At 36.3% G+C, this 17,212-nt stretch overlaps 2 protein-coding genes across 2 annotated transcripts; both read right to left on the minus strand.

Moving 5' to 3' along the window:
• Window positions 1-8,477: 8,477 nt before the first annotated feature.
• On the minus strand, window positions 8,478-9,701 carry LOC133797373 (brassinosteroid-responsive RING protein 1-like). Its single transcript, XM_062235252.1, has one exon. The coding sequence runs from the start codon at window positions 9,334-9,336 to the stop codon at window positions 8,755-8,757; it is 582 nt and encodes a 193-aa protein (XP_062091236.1). The 5' UTR covers window positions 9,337-9,701; the 3' UTR covers window positions 8,478-8,754.
• Window positions 9,702-11,084: 1,383 nt separating this feature from the next.
• Window positions 11,085-16,918, minus strand: LOC133797374 (uncharacterized). The gene is made up of 10 exons (XM_062235253.1): window positions 16,514-16,918; window positions 13,539-13,595; window positions 13,364-13,431; window positions 12,823-13,033; window positions 12,642-12,742; window positions 12,061-12,136; window positions 11,888-11,947; window positions 11,776-11,826; window positions 11,603-11,681; window positions 11,085-11,414 (listed from the first exon to the last, which is right to left on the minus strand). Exons 1-10 carry the CDS (start codon window positions 16,586-16,588, stop codon window positions 11,326-11,328), a joined length of 867 nt encoding a protein of 288 aa, XP_062091237.1. The 5' UTR covers window positions 16,589-16,918; the 3' UTR covers window positions 11,085-11,325.
• Between the last annotated feature and the right edge of the window lie 294 nt (window positions 16,919-17,212).

Here is a 17,212-nt window from a genome sequence, read left to right on the forward strand (position 1 = left end):
GTAATAAAAAACAAATAGTTAAAATCAAGAATTTTCGTTAACTATCAATTTTTTTATATAGAATAAATATATACTATATATTTTTTAATTTTGTGTTTCTAATATCTATTTAATAATAAAATAAAAAATTTTGACACACACTTTTGTAAAAAAATAAATTATAATTTTTTTGTTAAAGAAAACTCTGTTAAACATACCACAGAAAATTACAAAGGATTAGGCACATCATCAATATAAGCTGAAAGTTCAACATGGGGACACTCATTCCAACAACCATTTGCTTTAAACTCTAAAGCAAACCAAATTGGTGCTCCTATGAGAAAAAACCAAACCAATCATTACAAATCAGGGCCGGAGGCAGATTAAGCATGGTGAGTAGGGGGAATATTTGACCCGCAAAATCTGCCCGATGAACTCCAAGAACTCGAATTTTCAAAAAACTTATTCATTTTGGGCTTAATCCGACCCGAACGCGAAATATGTCGGGTCGGATTTGGATTTAAAATGCAGTAATTTCGGGTTCGGGTACCCGACCGAAATTTAAAAAATATCTAAAAAATGGTATTTTTACAAAATTGGGATTTTCGGCCCAAAACCCAGCAGGCCCAGCTCAACCCGAAACCCGAAAAAAATCGGATCCGTTTCAATACCATTTTTCTCCACGCGAAACTCGCAAAACCCGAAACCCGAAAATCCATTCCATGTGCATCCCTAATTGTGAGGGCTCAAGCCCCACCTCAAAAAAAAAATTATTTGAAATTTTAATTAAATATTTTAACATAATTAAATAAAATAATATAAAAGCCCTCACTGATTCTCTAAATCTATTAAAAACTCCACTCTTGCCAAAGTCTAGCTCTGTTACTGAGGCAAATTGTCATAGCCACTACGAGTGTTACTCTTTTGTTCAATGAAATTTGTCGCATTGCTGCAATCTGTTTCAATGAGGAACTTACTGAGATGGTGCTCCTTGGCAATCTACAATATTGTCTCTGATTATCACTCCTGAACTGCAGTTAGCCAACATCTCAAAAACTTAGCATCTACATTATTAATCTTCAAAGTATCACATCCTGGTGTCTCCTTTGTCTTCTCTTTGGGTTGTATCTTAGAGGAGTTGGCTTCTTGAAAATCATGAAGAACCTTGACTAACCAGTAACCACTCCACCACGTCTGACTCCAAAGGAATTGTAGAGCCATGTGTGTCACAGTTTCGCAAATGCCAGATTTGCCAAGATAAGGCTGCAAAAAAAAATCAAATTCCTTAGTTGTCAACTAAGCCAACAACCCACTTTTCTTCCAAATCTTCAAATTGGTTCTGCACTCCCACAAAGCACGATTAACATCTTCAATGAAATTGTTATCACCACACCTGTTACAATGAAGGTTAACCTCTACACCCTTGCAAAATAAAGCATAGTTAGTAGGAATCCATTTATGACAGATTCCACCATCCCTCAGTTTTTGTCATGTCAGATGATTCAGAATTTTCTTTGGTTTCCATGGCAAACTTGGAGACACTTCTAATAGCGTACTCTCCATTAATGAAATTCTTATCCCAGTTGCCATCTTCCTATTCCAGATCAATAACATACTGAAAGATACCAAAGTTGGCAGATAGCGGTAGCATATTGTATTTTTTGCATATTGTAATTTAATCATTTTTTGTGAGGTTAGTTTTTTTAATATTAATATTATTTGTTCTTAATCTTTGTCTAAGGGAATAAAAAATGAATTTTACAATTGATTTTTTTTAATAGGAAGGCTTATCAAATTCTTTTTATTACTTTAATAAAGTGTGGGTGTAGAAAGATTTTATTTTCATAAAACCGCCCACAACGCACCGCAATTTGCGGTTTAGAACTCTTCGCAGTGCGGTGCGGTTTGCGATTTTAAATTTTATAAATGCGGTTCAAACCACACCGCATCATTATATATATTAACTTTTTTATATTATTTTTTTCAATTTTACTACATTTAAAGTTAAATATTTATATAGTATAATATAATATACACAATATCTAGAAATAAATATAATGTTTCATAGGATGCTAACACATATTCTACTTCAATATAAAGATATTCCTTCTTAATTAAAATAATATTTACTTTTATATTACATTTTTTATTTGTTATTAGTTTGTTATATTTTTATTGTTTTGCTTAAAGTTTATTAGCTTGTTGTACATTGAATTATTTTGTTAAACACCCTATGGTTAAGAAATTTATTATGAATCTTTCTTAATTATAATATTTAATTGTTAAATTATTTCGCGATAGGTATAAACCGCCAAAACCGTACCGCAACACACTGCATTTTTGCAGTGCGGTTTATGCGGTTTGAGGTCTATGCGGTGCGGGTTGCGGTTTAAAAAATTGTTTGTCCAAAAAATTAGAGAAAAACCGCACCACGAACACCCCTATCTTATAATAAGGTAATTTTGTAGCAAATAAAAATTAAGAAAGGATGTGAAAAGAAATTTTCAATTTTTATATTTTAAAAGGAGTGTAATTAAAAAGGTGAGGAGATAAAAAAAAGATATATATTTTATAAATTGAGAGGAATGATAATAGCAAATGGTCCACATATTTCATTCTCATTCTTAAAATAAACTATATAAATAAATAAGTATAATAATACTTATGTCCTAAATCTCATCAGTAAACACACTATTAATGTGCATTGACTGTTGAAATGAGTAAAGTAAGAGAACAAGTTATTAGAGCCTAAGTTAGTTATGATTAGTTTTGGTATGTTAGTATTCTGTTTTGTACAGCTGTTAGATTGTTATTCTGTTAGAGATTAGTTACAATTGTAATCTGCTATATATATAACCATTGTATAGCTGATTTATTGAATGAATCAATATTATTCAGTCATACACACTTTGCTTTCTTAAGATGGTATCAGACCTAATTGATTCTCTCCTCTGATTTTTTTTTCGTTTCTAATTGATTCTTGATTCTTGACTCAAACACTTTTCGTACTGTGTTCTTCAATGGCACGACAATCTTCATCTTCGACCGCTTCCGCAAATGCATCGTTCGTTCCCGTTGTTTTCTCTCACAAGATCTCTGTGAAGCTTGATCATCATAATTTCCTTCTCTGGCGTCCTCAGATCCTCTCGGCAATCAAAGGTCACAAGCTTCAAAAGTTCATCTCTTCTGATTCTGTTCCTCCACTGAAGTATCTCAGTGAAGCTGATCAGATGTCGAATACTCTCAGCGAAGAGTATATGCAGTGGGAGCAGCAAGATCAACTTCTCTACTCGTGGCTTCTCTCGTCCATGACCGAAGGAATTCTCACCAGAGTTGTTGGATCGGACACCTCCGCTCAGGTTTGGGCTGTTCTTGAGGTATATTTTACAACTCATACATCAGCTAAAATTGATCAGTTTACTACTCAACTTCATAATCTTAAGAAAGGATCTCTAGCCCTAACTGACTATTTGTTGAAAGTAAAATCACTTGTTGATAGACTTGGCTCTATTGGTCACAACGTCTCAGCCAAAGAGCATATTGCAGCGATTTTCAAAGGTTTACCCTCTGAATATGATACCTTCATCATCTCTGTTAATTCCCGTTCCCAGGCCTATACGGTTGCAGAGATTGAGTCTCTTCTACTCTTTCAAGAACATAGAATGGAGCGTCAAACTCCAGAGCTTGATTCTGTCAATCTTGCTCAGTATCGTGGTTACAAAGGAAGAGGCGGATACTCCAATAATGCTTCTCATGGTTCTAATAATTCTATGTCTTCTGCTTCGAATTTTTCTAGCAATAGTAATTTTGTTCCAAATAACAGCACTGGTCGAGGCTTGTGGAACCCGTACGCTGCTAATTCTCGTCCTAACTTTCCCTCTAGTTCACCTCCTGGCAGGCCCAATAATAATCATGGCACCTTCTCCTCTCGACCTTTCTGTCAACTTTGTTCACGATCGGGCCATGTTTCTGCTCGCTGCTATCAGCGTTTCAACACAGATTTTCCAGGAGTAGGGGCTGCAAATATTGACAAACCATCTGCTAACATTGCCACTGCAGATTCTGTTACTGATATGGCCTGGTATCCAGATTCCGGTGCTACCAGTCACTGTACAGCTAATGAAAAGAATTTGATGGAGAAGGCTGACTATTTTGGCTCGGAAAAGATTCATATGGGTGATGGAGGTGGCTTGAATATTCATAATGTTGGTAAGACAACTTTTTCCACTCCTTTCACCTCTCAATCTCTTGTCCTAAATAGGTTGTTGCATGTTCCTAAAATAACCAAAAACTTAATCAGTGTTTCTCAATTTGCTCGGGATAACAATGTTTATTTCGAATTCTTTCCCGATTACTGTCTTGTCAAAGCTCAGGATTCCAAGCAGGTGGTGATGCGCGGAACACTACATAAGGGGCTGTATGTGTTTCATCCTTCCACCATGCATTTCGTTCCTCCTCAAACTTCCTTGTCCTCTGTTTTTTAGTAATAAAATTGTTCATGATTTTTGTAATGCTTGCTGTAAAGGGAAGATTCATAAGTTCCCTTTTCCAAATTCAGATGCAAAATATCATTCTCCCTTACAATTAATACACTCCAATCTATGGGGACCCTCACCAACACACTCATACAATGGATATAAGTATTATATTCATTTTATTGATGCCTATTCTAGATACACTTGGGTATATCTCTTGAAAAATAAATCTGAAGCTTTTCAAACATTTATTAACTTTAGAACTCAAGTGGAAAAACAATTTAACTGTCCCATTAAGGCCATTCAATCCGACTGGGGGGGGGGAGAATACCAAGCATTTAAAAAATATCTCATCCAAAATGGTATCCAACATAGAATTTCTTGCCCCACTACACATGAACAAAATGGCTTGGCTGAGAGGAAACATATACATCTCATTGAGACATCCTTAACCTTGTTAGCTAATGCTTCCATGCCTCTTAAGTTTTGGGATGAGGCTGTTCGAGCCTCAGCTTTCCTAATCAATCGGTTACCCTCACAAACCATAGGTAACTCTACTCCTTTCAAACTCCTTTTTCACAAAGACCCCGACTACTCACAACTAAAAGTTTTTGGTTGCTCTTGTTTTCCTAATACTCGTCATTTTAATGCTAACAAGCTTGATTTCAGATCCACTCAGTGCACTTTTCTTGGCTATAGTCTAAATCACAAAGGCTACAAGTGCCTATCTTCAACAGGTAGAATATACATTTCTCATGATGTTCTTTTTGATGAGTTTTCTTTTCCATATTCTGCTTTGTCATTCTCTTCTACCACTTCTCCTTCCACTTCACATTGCACCACTTCTAGTTTCATTCCTACTGTTTCTTCACATCTCACGCCATCCGCAACTTCTTCCACCACATCTCCTTCATGTCCTCCCACTATTCCCTCCCATTCACCAATTGTTCTTCCCACATTGGACCCTATATCTTCTTTATCTCAGCCATCCACTTCTCATTTTCCTTCCACCTCTTCCTGCCCTCCTTCTATACAGCCACCCATTTCCTCAGTTGTCTTACCTGCATCATCTTTACCAAGTGCTTCTAACACTCATGCGATGACTACAAGAGCCAAGGCAGGTGTGTACAAACCCAAAGTATTTATTGCTTCCAAGGAATCACTTACTGTAGCCGAAGCTCTTACTCATAAGGATTGGACAAATGCAATGCAAGAAGAGATTAATGCTCTTAAAAACAATCAGACATGGACTTTAGTTTCCCTTCCTCCAGGCCGAAGAGCAATAGGCTGCAAGTGGGTTTTTAAGTTGAAAGAAAATCCTGATGGGTCTCTCTTGAAACACAAGGCCAGATTAGTTGCAAAGGGCTATAATCAAAGGTATGGTTTTGATTTTACTGAAACTTTTAGCCCGGTTACAAAGCCTACTACAATTCGCATTATTCTTACTATTGCCTTGTCTAAAGGCTGGTTATTGAAGCAATTAGACGTAAATAATGTGTTCCTTAATGGTGAGTTGCACGAAGAGGTTTACATGACACAACCACAGGGTTTTGAAGATCCTACAGCTGCTGGTTTGGTTTGCAAACTTAATAAGGCTTTGTATGGCTTACGGCAAGCTCCAAGGGCTTGGTTTGACAAGCTCAAGTCTGCCCTTTTTGGATGTGGATTCATTTGTTCTAAAGCTGATAACTCATTGTTTATTAGACAGACTAATCTTCATACTACATATATTTTAGTATATGTAGATGATATTCTCATTACAGGGAGCTCCATCACTGCTGTCAAACAACTAGTTTCAGATCTTCACAAGGCATTTGCTTTAAAAGATCTAGGGGAGCTTCATTATTTTCTTGGAGTCCAAGTCGAACATACATCAGCAGGGATACATCTATGTCAAAAGAAGTACATTACTGATGTCTTAGTCAAGGCTAAACTTCAATTTGCAAATTCTCTGGACACACCTATGACAGGTGGTGAAAAACTTTCAGCTTTTGGGAGTGATCCCATTCAAGATCCTCATCATTATCGAAGTCTAGTAGGTGCCTTACAATATGCCACAATCACTAGACCAGAAATTTCTTTTGCTGTCAACCGTGTATCACAGTTCATGCACACTCCTCTTGAATCTCATTGGAAGACAGTCAATAGAATTCTACGCTATCTCCAAGGTACTCTTGATTTCGGCCTTCATTTCCAGCCATGTTCTGATCTGTCTTTGACAGCATTCTGTGATGCTGATTGGGCCTCGGATCCTGATGATAGGAGGTCCACCTCTGGTCTATGTGTTTATCTTTGTCCAAATCTTGTTTCGTGGTCATCTAAGAAACAACGAACTGTCTCGAGGTCTAGCACAGAAGCAGAATATCGGAGTCTTGCTCACGTCACTGCGGAGGTTACTTGGATCCAGTCCTTACTGTCTGAATTGTGTCTCCATCTTTCTCGGCCTCCTACAATCTGGTGTGACAACTTGAGTACCGTTTTGATGTCCGCGAATCCTGTTCTTCATGCTAGGACCAAGCACATCGAACTGGACCTCTACTTTGTGCGTGAAAAGGTGCTGAACAAGTCTATTGTTGTTAAGCACACTCCAACTCATGACCAAGTTGCAGATATACTGACTAAAGCTCTTTCACCCTCTCGATTCTTACTTCTCAGAGACAAACTTCAAGTGTTGTCCTTATCCACTCTCAGTTTGAGGGGGAGTATTAGAGCCTAAGTTAGTTATGATTAGTTTTGGTTTCTTAGTATTCTGTTTTGTACAGCTGTTAGATTGTTATTCTGTTAGAGATTAGTTACAATTGTAATCTGCTATATATATAACCATTGTACAGCTGATTTATTGAATGAATCAATATTATTCAGTCATACACACTTTGCTTTCTTAAGACAAGTGATTAGTTTCATATGGCATGCCATACTATTATTGAAAAAATATATATATTATCTAAAATAAAACATGACACTGGAGGCTTTGCCACTGTTGTTCTCTTCACTCATCATATCTGTCCATTGTACTACTACCGTCTGCTTCCATTTTTAGAATTGGGCTCTCACACACATTTTTTACACAATCTATAACTCAAGTTTTTTTTTATTAATAAAACCCAAATATCAAAAACTTTAAAATTTCAAAATTAGATAATCAATGAACTATAAGCTGTCGAAATAACACAAAAAAAAAAAAAAATTGAACATATCATTACTCAATATTTAGGTGTTCTAACATAACATACCTAGAGTTTTGTTTTGTTGTTTGGAGATTATTTTTTAAGTTCTATAAACAGTAGTGATTAAGTTATTATTCTTTTTTTTTTAACAATTTTTTTAGTATTTTGATAAAATTTTAAATATAGTATGATGTGTAAAATTTGTGGGAGGTTTGTAATATATAAAAAAAAAAGTACTAATTATGGAGAATATTGTTAAAATTTTAACTAGAATGACTGTTTTAAAAGCTCAAAGAGTGAAAACATCAGGAAATGTTTATGATAAAAATCCTAATAGATAAAATAAAAAAATAAGAAAATATATATAAATGAGATGATGGATTTTGGAAGATTTATTTTCACGCTGTTCGTCAATTTTCTTAATCTATTTGGTGATTTTTTTTTAGCAAAATGGCATGTGTTAATATGTTATTATCATTTAAAAAGCTAATTCTATTTGTGGCTACTAAATAAAATGTCCTTTCCTTTTCTTTTTTTTGCTAAACATGGCCATTAAAATGCCATTCTGGGGATTTATGTCTATAGGTGGAATGAGATATTTTACAGTTTGCATTTTGATGGCAACATACCTCAGCACACGTCTTCTATCATATTTGGTTTCTTTTTCTTTTTTTCTATATAGAAATGAAATCGTTAAGTTTTTGTGAGCATTAATCAATGTATATTAGGCTAATTAAATGCAATTTTCCTTTTATTTTATATTTTCCCCATATACCATGTAAGATTGATAGCTTCCAAACACACAGATTAAAATGTACACACGAGTATATAAATATAACCAATTTATTTTACTACATAAAGAAAAAAATTATTGTTTATTCTAATAAAGATTGAAATAAATACACAAGAAAACTCTCTAAGCTGAGTTTAGATAATAAGAACAACACAGTAGCCAAAATTCCAGTAGATCGAGTTCTAAAACGGAGCACAGAATCAGCCCAATTCAATAAATATTTAATATTAAATACATAATAATATTCACAGCTTTTACAGTCGTACGATCCTAAAAAAAATTAGGTTTAAGAAAAGAAAAAACACTAATAGAGGATGGAGCCATGGAGGGAATCAATCAGTCACAACAGCAGATCATCTCCAAAGAGGTAGAGGAGTCGTTCGACGGCCCAGCTGGGCTGAGATCCGGCGGCACCGATGCTCAATCTCTGCGACTGCTCCTGAGTCAGGAACGGCGCTCGGCAAAGCGGACAAGACTTCCGGTGAGAATCTTGGTGGTGGTGCTGGTCGTGATCCAGCCACCGGTCGAGGCATTCTCGGTGGAAGACATGGCGGCAGTTCCTCAGCTCCCTCACCTCGTCGCTCGTGCTCAGGTGGCTCAAGCACACGGCGCACGTGTCCCAATGGCATTTCTCGCTCGGGAATCGCTCCGTCATTTCGCCGAACGTGGTCAGAGTCAGACTCTCTCTGATCAATTGAGTCGAAGGTAAAGAGGAAGACAGCGGCGGTGATGGAAATGGTGGATTTTCGGATTCTAAGAAGTTAGGGTTCGTCGAAGGAGAAGAAGAAGCTTCACGGATTCTGTTTCTTAACTTGAGTGCCCAAGCGAAAATCCATCTCGTTACCGCAATTATCAGAGCTGCTTTGTACAACATGTGAGTAACAATTACGCTCGAAGCTAGATCATCCACAAACAAACCCATTATTGAAAAACCCAAAGAAACTAAGCTCAGAAAATCAACAATGGGGGAAGAAGGGAAGAGAAGAAGGAAAAGGGGAAGATCTCAAGTGGTTTTGCCTCGCTTATAAAGACCCATAAAGTTAAAGAAGGGAATCTCTTTTTCTTTTTCTTTTAAAAAAAATTATAAATAAAGCTTGATTTTTTTGATTTACCAATAGAGTGTCAAACTCAGTGAGTCACAACTAGGTCATGGGTGTACACAGTGTGTGTGTGGCCACGTCACAAGGGCGGTGGCTCCATTGCTTAAGCTTTCCTTTTCTTAAGATTTTCTAATGTGTGGAAGCTTTTTATTATGAGCTTTATTTTTTTTACTAAAATAAGCAAAATCATCAAAGTTAAAGCATCATGGGTTTGCTCAGCTAAAAAAAGACCACACTATCTTTCCGCTGCTTTTTAACAAATAAAATATAGGTGACATCACATTCACATCAAGATATCAAATATAAATTGTTGAATTAGGACCAGTTTTTGTTAGGTTGAATTGAAGAGAGAAATAAAAGTTGTGGCCTGGCCATTATTACAAAATCCCAAGGCAAGCAAAGGGACAGGCAGGCAGGTTTACTTGCTTTTCATGATACGTGAGCATGAGTGTGTTAATTGGTACAATCCTAGTCAGATCCCACAAAGACCACTTATTTTGTATTAGTATTATTTATTACTTTACTGCTTTGTGAAGAAACTCTCTTGTTGTAAGACAAAAATCCATGGTCATGGAGAAGTAGATGGAGCCTGAGGGCTCTAATAATTATAAATAATTAAATCATATAAACACATGTATAAAGGGGCTGAGTCAAAGAATTAGAAGACTTATCCATGGTCCAGTACAGTAGTAGCATCGTCCACCTTATCTCTGAATATGACCTCGTCTTTGATATTTTCAGCCACCAAACATTGAAGCAAAGTTGCTGACGATGATGACGATAATGTGACATTCGAAATGGAATTTGCATATTTTCGATTCTTATCTTCACAGAAAGCTGGGCCTGGGCGGGCCATTTTGGAAATATTTTCCAGCTTTTAATAAGTTTTTAAACTTTAATTTGTTTAAATACCTCATCCACGTTTTTAATAAAAATTCCCACGAATAATAATAAAAATTGACGATTACTCTATTTCCTATGCACTTTTGGAGCTGCGTACTACAATGTCTTCAAAATTTTCAATAAAATAGTATTTGATTGAACATTCCACTACCCATATATATATTATGTTACAAATTTAAAATTGAGCATAAAATAAAATAAATTAAGTTTCACTTTCACCCAATAAAAATACATTTTAGTTGGTTTCATAAAAGCCACAATTATAAATTAAGTCTTTTTTCAAATTCTCATTTCTACGTCTCTTAGCCCCTTTCTAACCAATCTTGATTAGGGATTAACACATTACACATGTGATCGGTTTTTGGTTATAGTAAAGTAATGATCTTGCGATTCAGCCAATTACCAAACCAAGGTAGCAGAAGTCTTCACGTATTATAGCTCTCATTAATGGACATGGATGAAGAATTTATTCTTCCTTAAAAAACGTTTTAAATTTACAAATTTGGAATATAATTTTTTAATATATCCATGCTAAACAAGAATCTTTGGGTATTTTTTATTTTTCCAAAATCAAGAGGCATTTTCTTGGTATTTTTCGGCGTAGAAACTGTAGCTTCTCTTTGAAAAAGAAAGGCATATTAATATTATAATTGGATAATGATGAAAATAGAGAAAATTCTGCATTGCCTTTATAAATAAATTATAAAGGGAATCTCATAGGCACAAGCATGATTATTGACTATTGATTCATGAATTGTAGCATGCGTCCTATACCGTGGTTCTTACAGATGGCAAATGCATGAATATAGTACTTCTCGCAAACAACTTCCATGAGAGGAAACACATCAATTGCAAAAGTGGTTTAAAGCCTTAATGTGGTGAAAATCATATGCACAACTTTCTCAGCTCTACTGCTGGCCCAACTGCTCGAGCTCTTTTATCTTCTCTCGCATTTTATATTGCAAAGTAGCAGGAGCACAATCCAGTGGAGTTTCCCCTGAAACAAGACACAACTGGTTAGAATCTCACCAAGCCCAAAACTAATAAAATTGACTATCCTGCCTGTTTGTCAATGACAGTGCTCTAACTTCTATTTAGATACACCTACAGGCCATTAACAATGACCTCTATCACTATCAGTCAGCAACCTAAACTATACTTTTAAAAGGGTGAATCGCTGGTTACCCTGAGCATTCTTGTAGTTCAGGTTGGCTCCGCTTTCCATGAGGGAAAAAACTATATCGGTTTGATTGAAAACAGCCGCCTGCACCCCATCAAATCAGAGATTAGTATCACTTAAATCAAAGCATAATAAATAATTTTCAAATCTGACACCAAACACATAAAGAGGAAAGTACCAAATGTAGCAAAGACAACCCTTGCTTGTCATGGTAGTTTGCATCTACACCCTGCCAAAGGGAAAATACATTAGTTTCTACCTTCAAATATATTGCAACAAAATAGTATTACCTGACTCAGAAGCTTCTTGACTGCAGCAGTGTCACCATTCTTAATAGCTTCTCTCATTCCCTAAGCAATATACACAAATAATAGTGCAAAGCAAAATATTACTTGTTGTACAATCAGACACACACACACACACACACACATATTACTTCATCTAAACAATTCACAACCTATACCTCTCCATTGACATCATAATCCATCTGAGATTTGTCTGACATACCATTGTAGACTTGTCCTGGATTGAAAACAGAACTGCAAATATGCACAATTGAAGAAATCACAGGGTATAAGAAAGCCAGATTTAGTGTGAAGCCCATAATTCACATTGTTATAGCTCAGCAAAAGAGTCAAGAACAAACTGGTCCTTTTATTGAGGTATATTGGCATCAATGTAAAAAAAGTAGAGTTGTGGTAATCATTTATTCTATAACAAGGACATTGGAAAAGATTGACTAAAAAACACTAGAAAATAAGAATAGATATATACACACACATATATAAAAGAAAAAAGGGAAAGTTCATGATGTTCATCCAGATTTAACAAAGGGATGAGCATCCTACACCAACCTCTTTAATTTGATAAGATTGAAAAAGGGAATAGAACGGGTAGTAGTCAGAAAGAGAGAACCAAAACTAAAAACTGGCAAATAAAATAAAGCCATTGAAAGATGGATAATCCATAAATTCAGATTTTTCAATCATTCAGTCTGTTAGGAAGAATAGATACCAAAATCAAAAAGCACCTGAGGGCCCCTACCTAGGCTTGCTATGTGACGTGGAACCTTTATTCTTGAATGCAGTTTCTGTTTTCTTCGGTTTTGGATTTGACCGAGCAATGGATGCGGATGAGGGTTTCTTCTGCAATTGAAATATAATTAAATCTAAAAGGTGCACGCAGAATGCAGTGGATAGATCCAAAGAAACTGAACAATTTATACCGGCAGGGGAAGTGCATCTGCTGATGGGGCAGGAGCTTCACAAATGCATAGAGGCATTCCACACTTGCACTCCATGATGCCTACTGCAGGGGGATGCTCTACAGTTGGTTCTGTCTTCAATTGTACATCATCACCAATGCTTAAATTAGAAACTGCATCTGTTACAGAATCAGCTTCATTTGAAGAAACTCGTACATTGTTTTGCACTGGTCTGTGTTAAAACCAAAAACCACATTCTTTAAGCTTGATTTAAAAAAAGTCAATGAGGAGAAAAAAGCAAAGTAACTCTTAGCAAAGGATGAAAAAAATTATCATCCAAACAATGACCAAGAAAAATAGAAAAGGGAACAGAAGCTGAAGGCTCCTAGTACATGCAAAGACATCTTCCAAAAGAATATCACATATTCCAAATATAGCATAAGAAGCAGTAATAGAAGAGATTATACTGGAAGAAATCCACTTATTCACCATACTTAAAACTCAATTTAATAATAAATAATGTTCTAGATTCTATAAATTTCATATCAGGTGGATTGAGTACCGTGAGGAATCATTAAAACAATCAGCACAAACTCTGACAGCTGATTGAATGCCAAACTGAGGTAAAGCCTGAAAAGGGTACAAAACAAGATAGTTATCACAAAATTAGATAAACTCTGGAGAAAAACAAAAAAATAGGTAAGGATGAGTGGGACATCACAAGAAGAATCCCATACCAATTGATTTGATGAATGTTCATTACACAATGTCCTCCCACAACATCGACAATGGTGCTACAAAACAAAAAAACAGTAATAGAGCCATTAATTAGCTATGAGTCTATAATGAAAAACAAAAGTTCAAAGTTTAAGCTACTACCCAGAAGAATATCTATAACTTGAACATGTAAAAACGAGCAATCATCCGAGAAAATTATACTACATTGACTGCATTTTCTATATAAAGAATCCATTCAGTTTTGTTTAAACAGTAGAGGAGTACAGAAGCAAGGGTAGAAAAGGTTGGGTGTTTAAAATGGGTTTTACTAAAGCTTATGATTGTGTGGATTGGGGTTTCTTGGATTTAGTTTTGGAAAAGAAAGGGTTTGGAGAAGTTTGGAGGAGGTGGATGCGTGGATGTTTGTCCTCCACGTCTTTTTCAGTCTTTTTAAATGGGCGTCCAAGGGGAAAGTTCAAAGGAGCAAGGGGTCTTCGCTAGGGGGATTCCTTGTCCCCCTTCTTGTTTACTTTGGTAGCGGATGTTTTGGGTAGAATGATTGACAAGGCTAAAAGTGCCTCAACTTTTAGAGGTTTTACAATGGGAAAGGATAGAGTTGACGTCAGTCATCTTCAGTTTGCGGATGATACAATCTTTTTTGCTAATGATGAGGAATCCTTGGTTGTGCTTTTGGATATACTTAAGGTCTTCAGCATTGTGTCTGGTTTATCGATCAATTTACAGAAATGTCAGTTGTTGGGGATCAATCTGCATAAGGAGGTAGTGGAGCGGCAAGCAAGTGAGATTGGTTGTGAAGTGGGATAGTGGCCGATTCAGTACTTGGGCCTTCCATTGGGGGCTTCTCCTTGCTCCAAAGGATTTTGGGAGCCTGTTATCTCGAAATGTGCTAATCGGTGGATTGGATTCCTGGAAGAGTGCTTTTTTGTCTAGAGGTGGTAGGTTGACTCTTCTTCAATCCCAGTTTATTACTTGTCGTTTTTTCGTATCCCTAAGAGTGTGGTGGGGTTTATTGAGAAGTTGATGCATGACTTTCTGTGGGAAGGTGCAGATCAGTCAGGGGGCGACCACTTGGTATCCTGGCACGAAGTCTGTAAATCTCGTAGTCACGGTGGCTTGGGAATTGGAAATTTGGTGTTGAGGAACAAGGCTTTTCTCAAGAAGTGGTTGTGGCGGTTTCATTTGGTAAGTATGTCTTTGCGGCATAGGGTGGTTAAAAGAAGGTATGGGGTTGACGGTGGACACTGGGATACAGATTATGGGGGTAGATTGTCTCTTCGTGATCCTTGGAGAAACATCACGACTCTGTATGATGATTATAGACGTTTGGTCTATTTCAAAGTGGGAAGCGGCGACAGGATTCGTTTTTGGGAGGATGTTTGGATTGGTGATTGTTCTCTGAAGTTGAATTCCCTGATTTATTCAGGGTTACCGAGGCCGAGAATTATTTGATCAAAGACATGGTAGTTGTGGAGGAGGTTAGCAGTTCGAGTGGCCTAGGCTGGGACTTTCGATTCAAAAGGAATTTATTTGATGGGGAGGTTCCTAGTTTGGTTGAGTTGTTACATTTGCTTAAGTTTGTGTACCTTCCGTCAATCTTGGAGGACAAGAGGATTTTGATTCCAGACAATAGCGGAGTTTTCAATTGCAAGATTGTCTTTCATAGTTTGACCTATGCTCATTTAGGTCCAGAGTTGTCTTGGGCTAAGAGGTTATGGAAGAGTGTTGTTCCTTTGAAAGTTAAAGTGTTTGGTTGGTTGTTATTCTTGGATAAGTTAAGTGTCCATGATATTTTGCAGAGAAGAAGACCTTTTCATTATTTGTCACCAAATTGGTGTGTTTGCTGTAAAAACAAGGGTGAGTTAGTTGGTCATTTATTTCTAGAGTGCTCTTTCTCCAGGGCTCTGTGGGGTAAAGTTTTAAATGAGTTCGGGGTCTCATGGTGTATGCCTTCCTCTTGTTCACAATTGTTCATGTGTCAACTAGAGGGAGGGAAGAGAATGGCTCGTTTATGGCAAAGTATAGTGTTGGCCACTTTGTGGGGTATTTGGTTGGAGAGAAATTGTAGGATCTTTGAAGAGTCCTCTCGTTATGTGGGTTCTCTTTGGGATGAAATTAGGTTTTGGGTTGCTACGTGGGAATATAGATCGAAAAAATTTGAGGGAGTTTTCTTTTTGGACCTATGTAGGGAGTGGGTGTATTTGTGGTCATAATACTTCCGGGTCTGGTTTTTTCCCAGGCTGTGTATCTTTCTTCATTTTTGTTACCACGGTATTCCTCCACCAAAAGTGAGGCGCTCAATGTTATTGAGAGGAGGTCTTTTTGACCTATGTCTCTTTTTCAAAAAAAAAATTATAAAAGGATCCATGATGTTTCGAGCTATTTGTGAATACTGCCTGAAACTTGAATGTTCATGGGAAACCTTCAATCAATAAGTGGGACTTCAGCCCTCGAAAGTAGGATTGTGAATCAGGAATCAGGATCACCATTGTCAATCTAGAATTGAATACAATGGCAACCCATTAGCAATCTTATATCCAAACAATGAGTTTAAAATCAATACAAGGACTAAATTTATTGAATCCTCTTGACCTCATTCCATTTTTCAACCCAGACAAATACCCGGTACTTTCTTCCTTTTAAAGATTCAAACAATACAAATTTCTCTCTTGGACCAACTGAACCAAATTTCACCATAATCACTATCAATTCAAAGCATTAACATTGCCAACTTAAAGTCTAAAAAAGAATCATTGAGAACTATGGATTGGATTAAGTCTTCCAATTGACACTACATACTACCATTTTTCGCAATTAACACGAATCGGATTTCCAAAAAAAAAAAATATCCGAAGTAGAAAATCACAAAGGAACTGTTAAGGGCTATGCTATCGATGTTGGCAGAAAGCGTAATCAATTTACAATGAATAATTTCTTAATTAAATACAAAATTAGATTGGGGATGAATTGAGGTTACCCGTCGCCTGAAGGTGTTGAAGCTGCATTTGCAGACATCGCAGCGCGCTGCTTCTTGGAAAGTTGGAGGCTCCATGTCGATTATCGCATGTACATAGATAGATGTACGAGTGTATATATATATATATATATATATATTTCTGATCCAAATGACGAGTGTCAAATTCTATATATATTTATGTATATGTATGGATAATGGATAAATTGGGTTTAGGGCAGAGGGATCAAATCAAAGATCTGAGTGTGAAGAGGAAGGTTACAATAGTTCAGAGTTTTGTATTAATTTTACAGATGGAAGAAGGATGATCATCAATTCATCAGGTCAGACAGTCAGCCAACTCTTTCTTCACCTTCGAATCCTCCAATGCCATACCCGTTTGGCTTTCGGTTCGGGTTACCCACATTTCAAAGTCTAAGTCGCTGAATTCTTATTGTTTAAAATATATAAATAAAAATGATCGCGGCAAAATTAATTAAGTAAGTAGATATAAATATTTGAGTTAAGAGTAATCTTAGGAGTACCCAAATATTATACACAGTGATGTGTCACTGATTTTTAAAATAGTAGGTCTCAGTATTAATAAATGTGATTGATTAGGCTAAACTACCACATGAGTTAAATAAATATAAATATTAAAGTTTTTAAGTCAAAACTAATCAATTAGTTACAATTTTTGCAGTTAAATACTTATGTAAAATT

The sequence above is a fragment of the Humulus lupulus genome, chromosome 8 (assembly GCF_963169125.1).
Source record: "Humulus lupulus chromosome 8, drHumLupu1.1, whole genome shotgun sequence".
In the NCBI taxonomy this organism is placed as follows: Eukaryota; Viridiplantae; Streptophyta; class Magnoliopsida; order Rosales; family Cannabaceae; genus Humulus; species Humulus lupulus.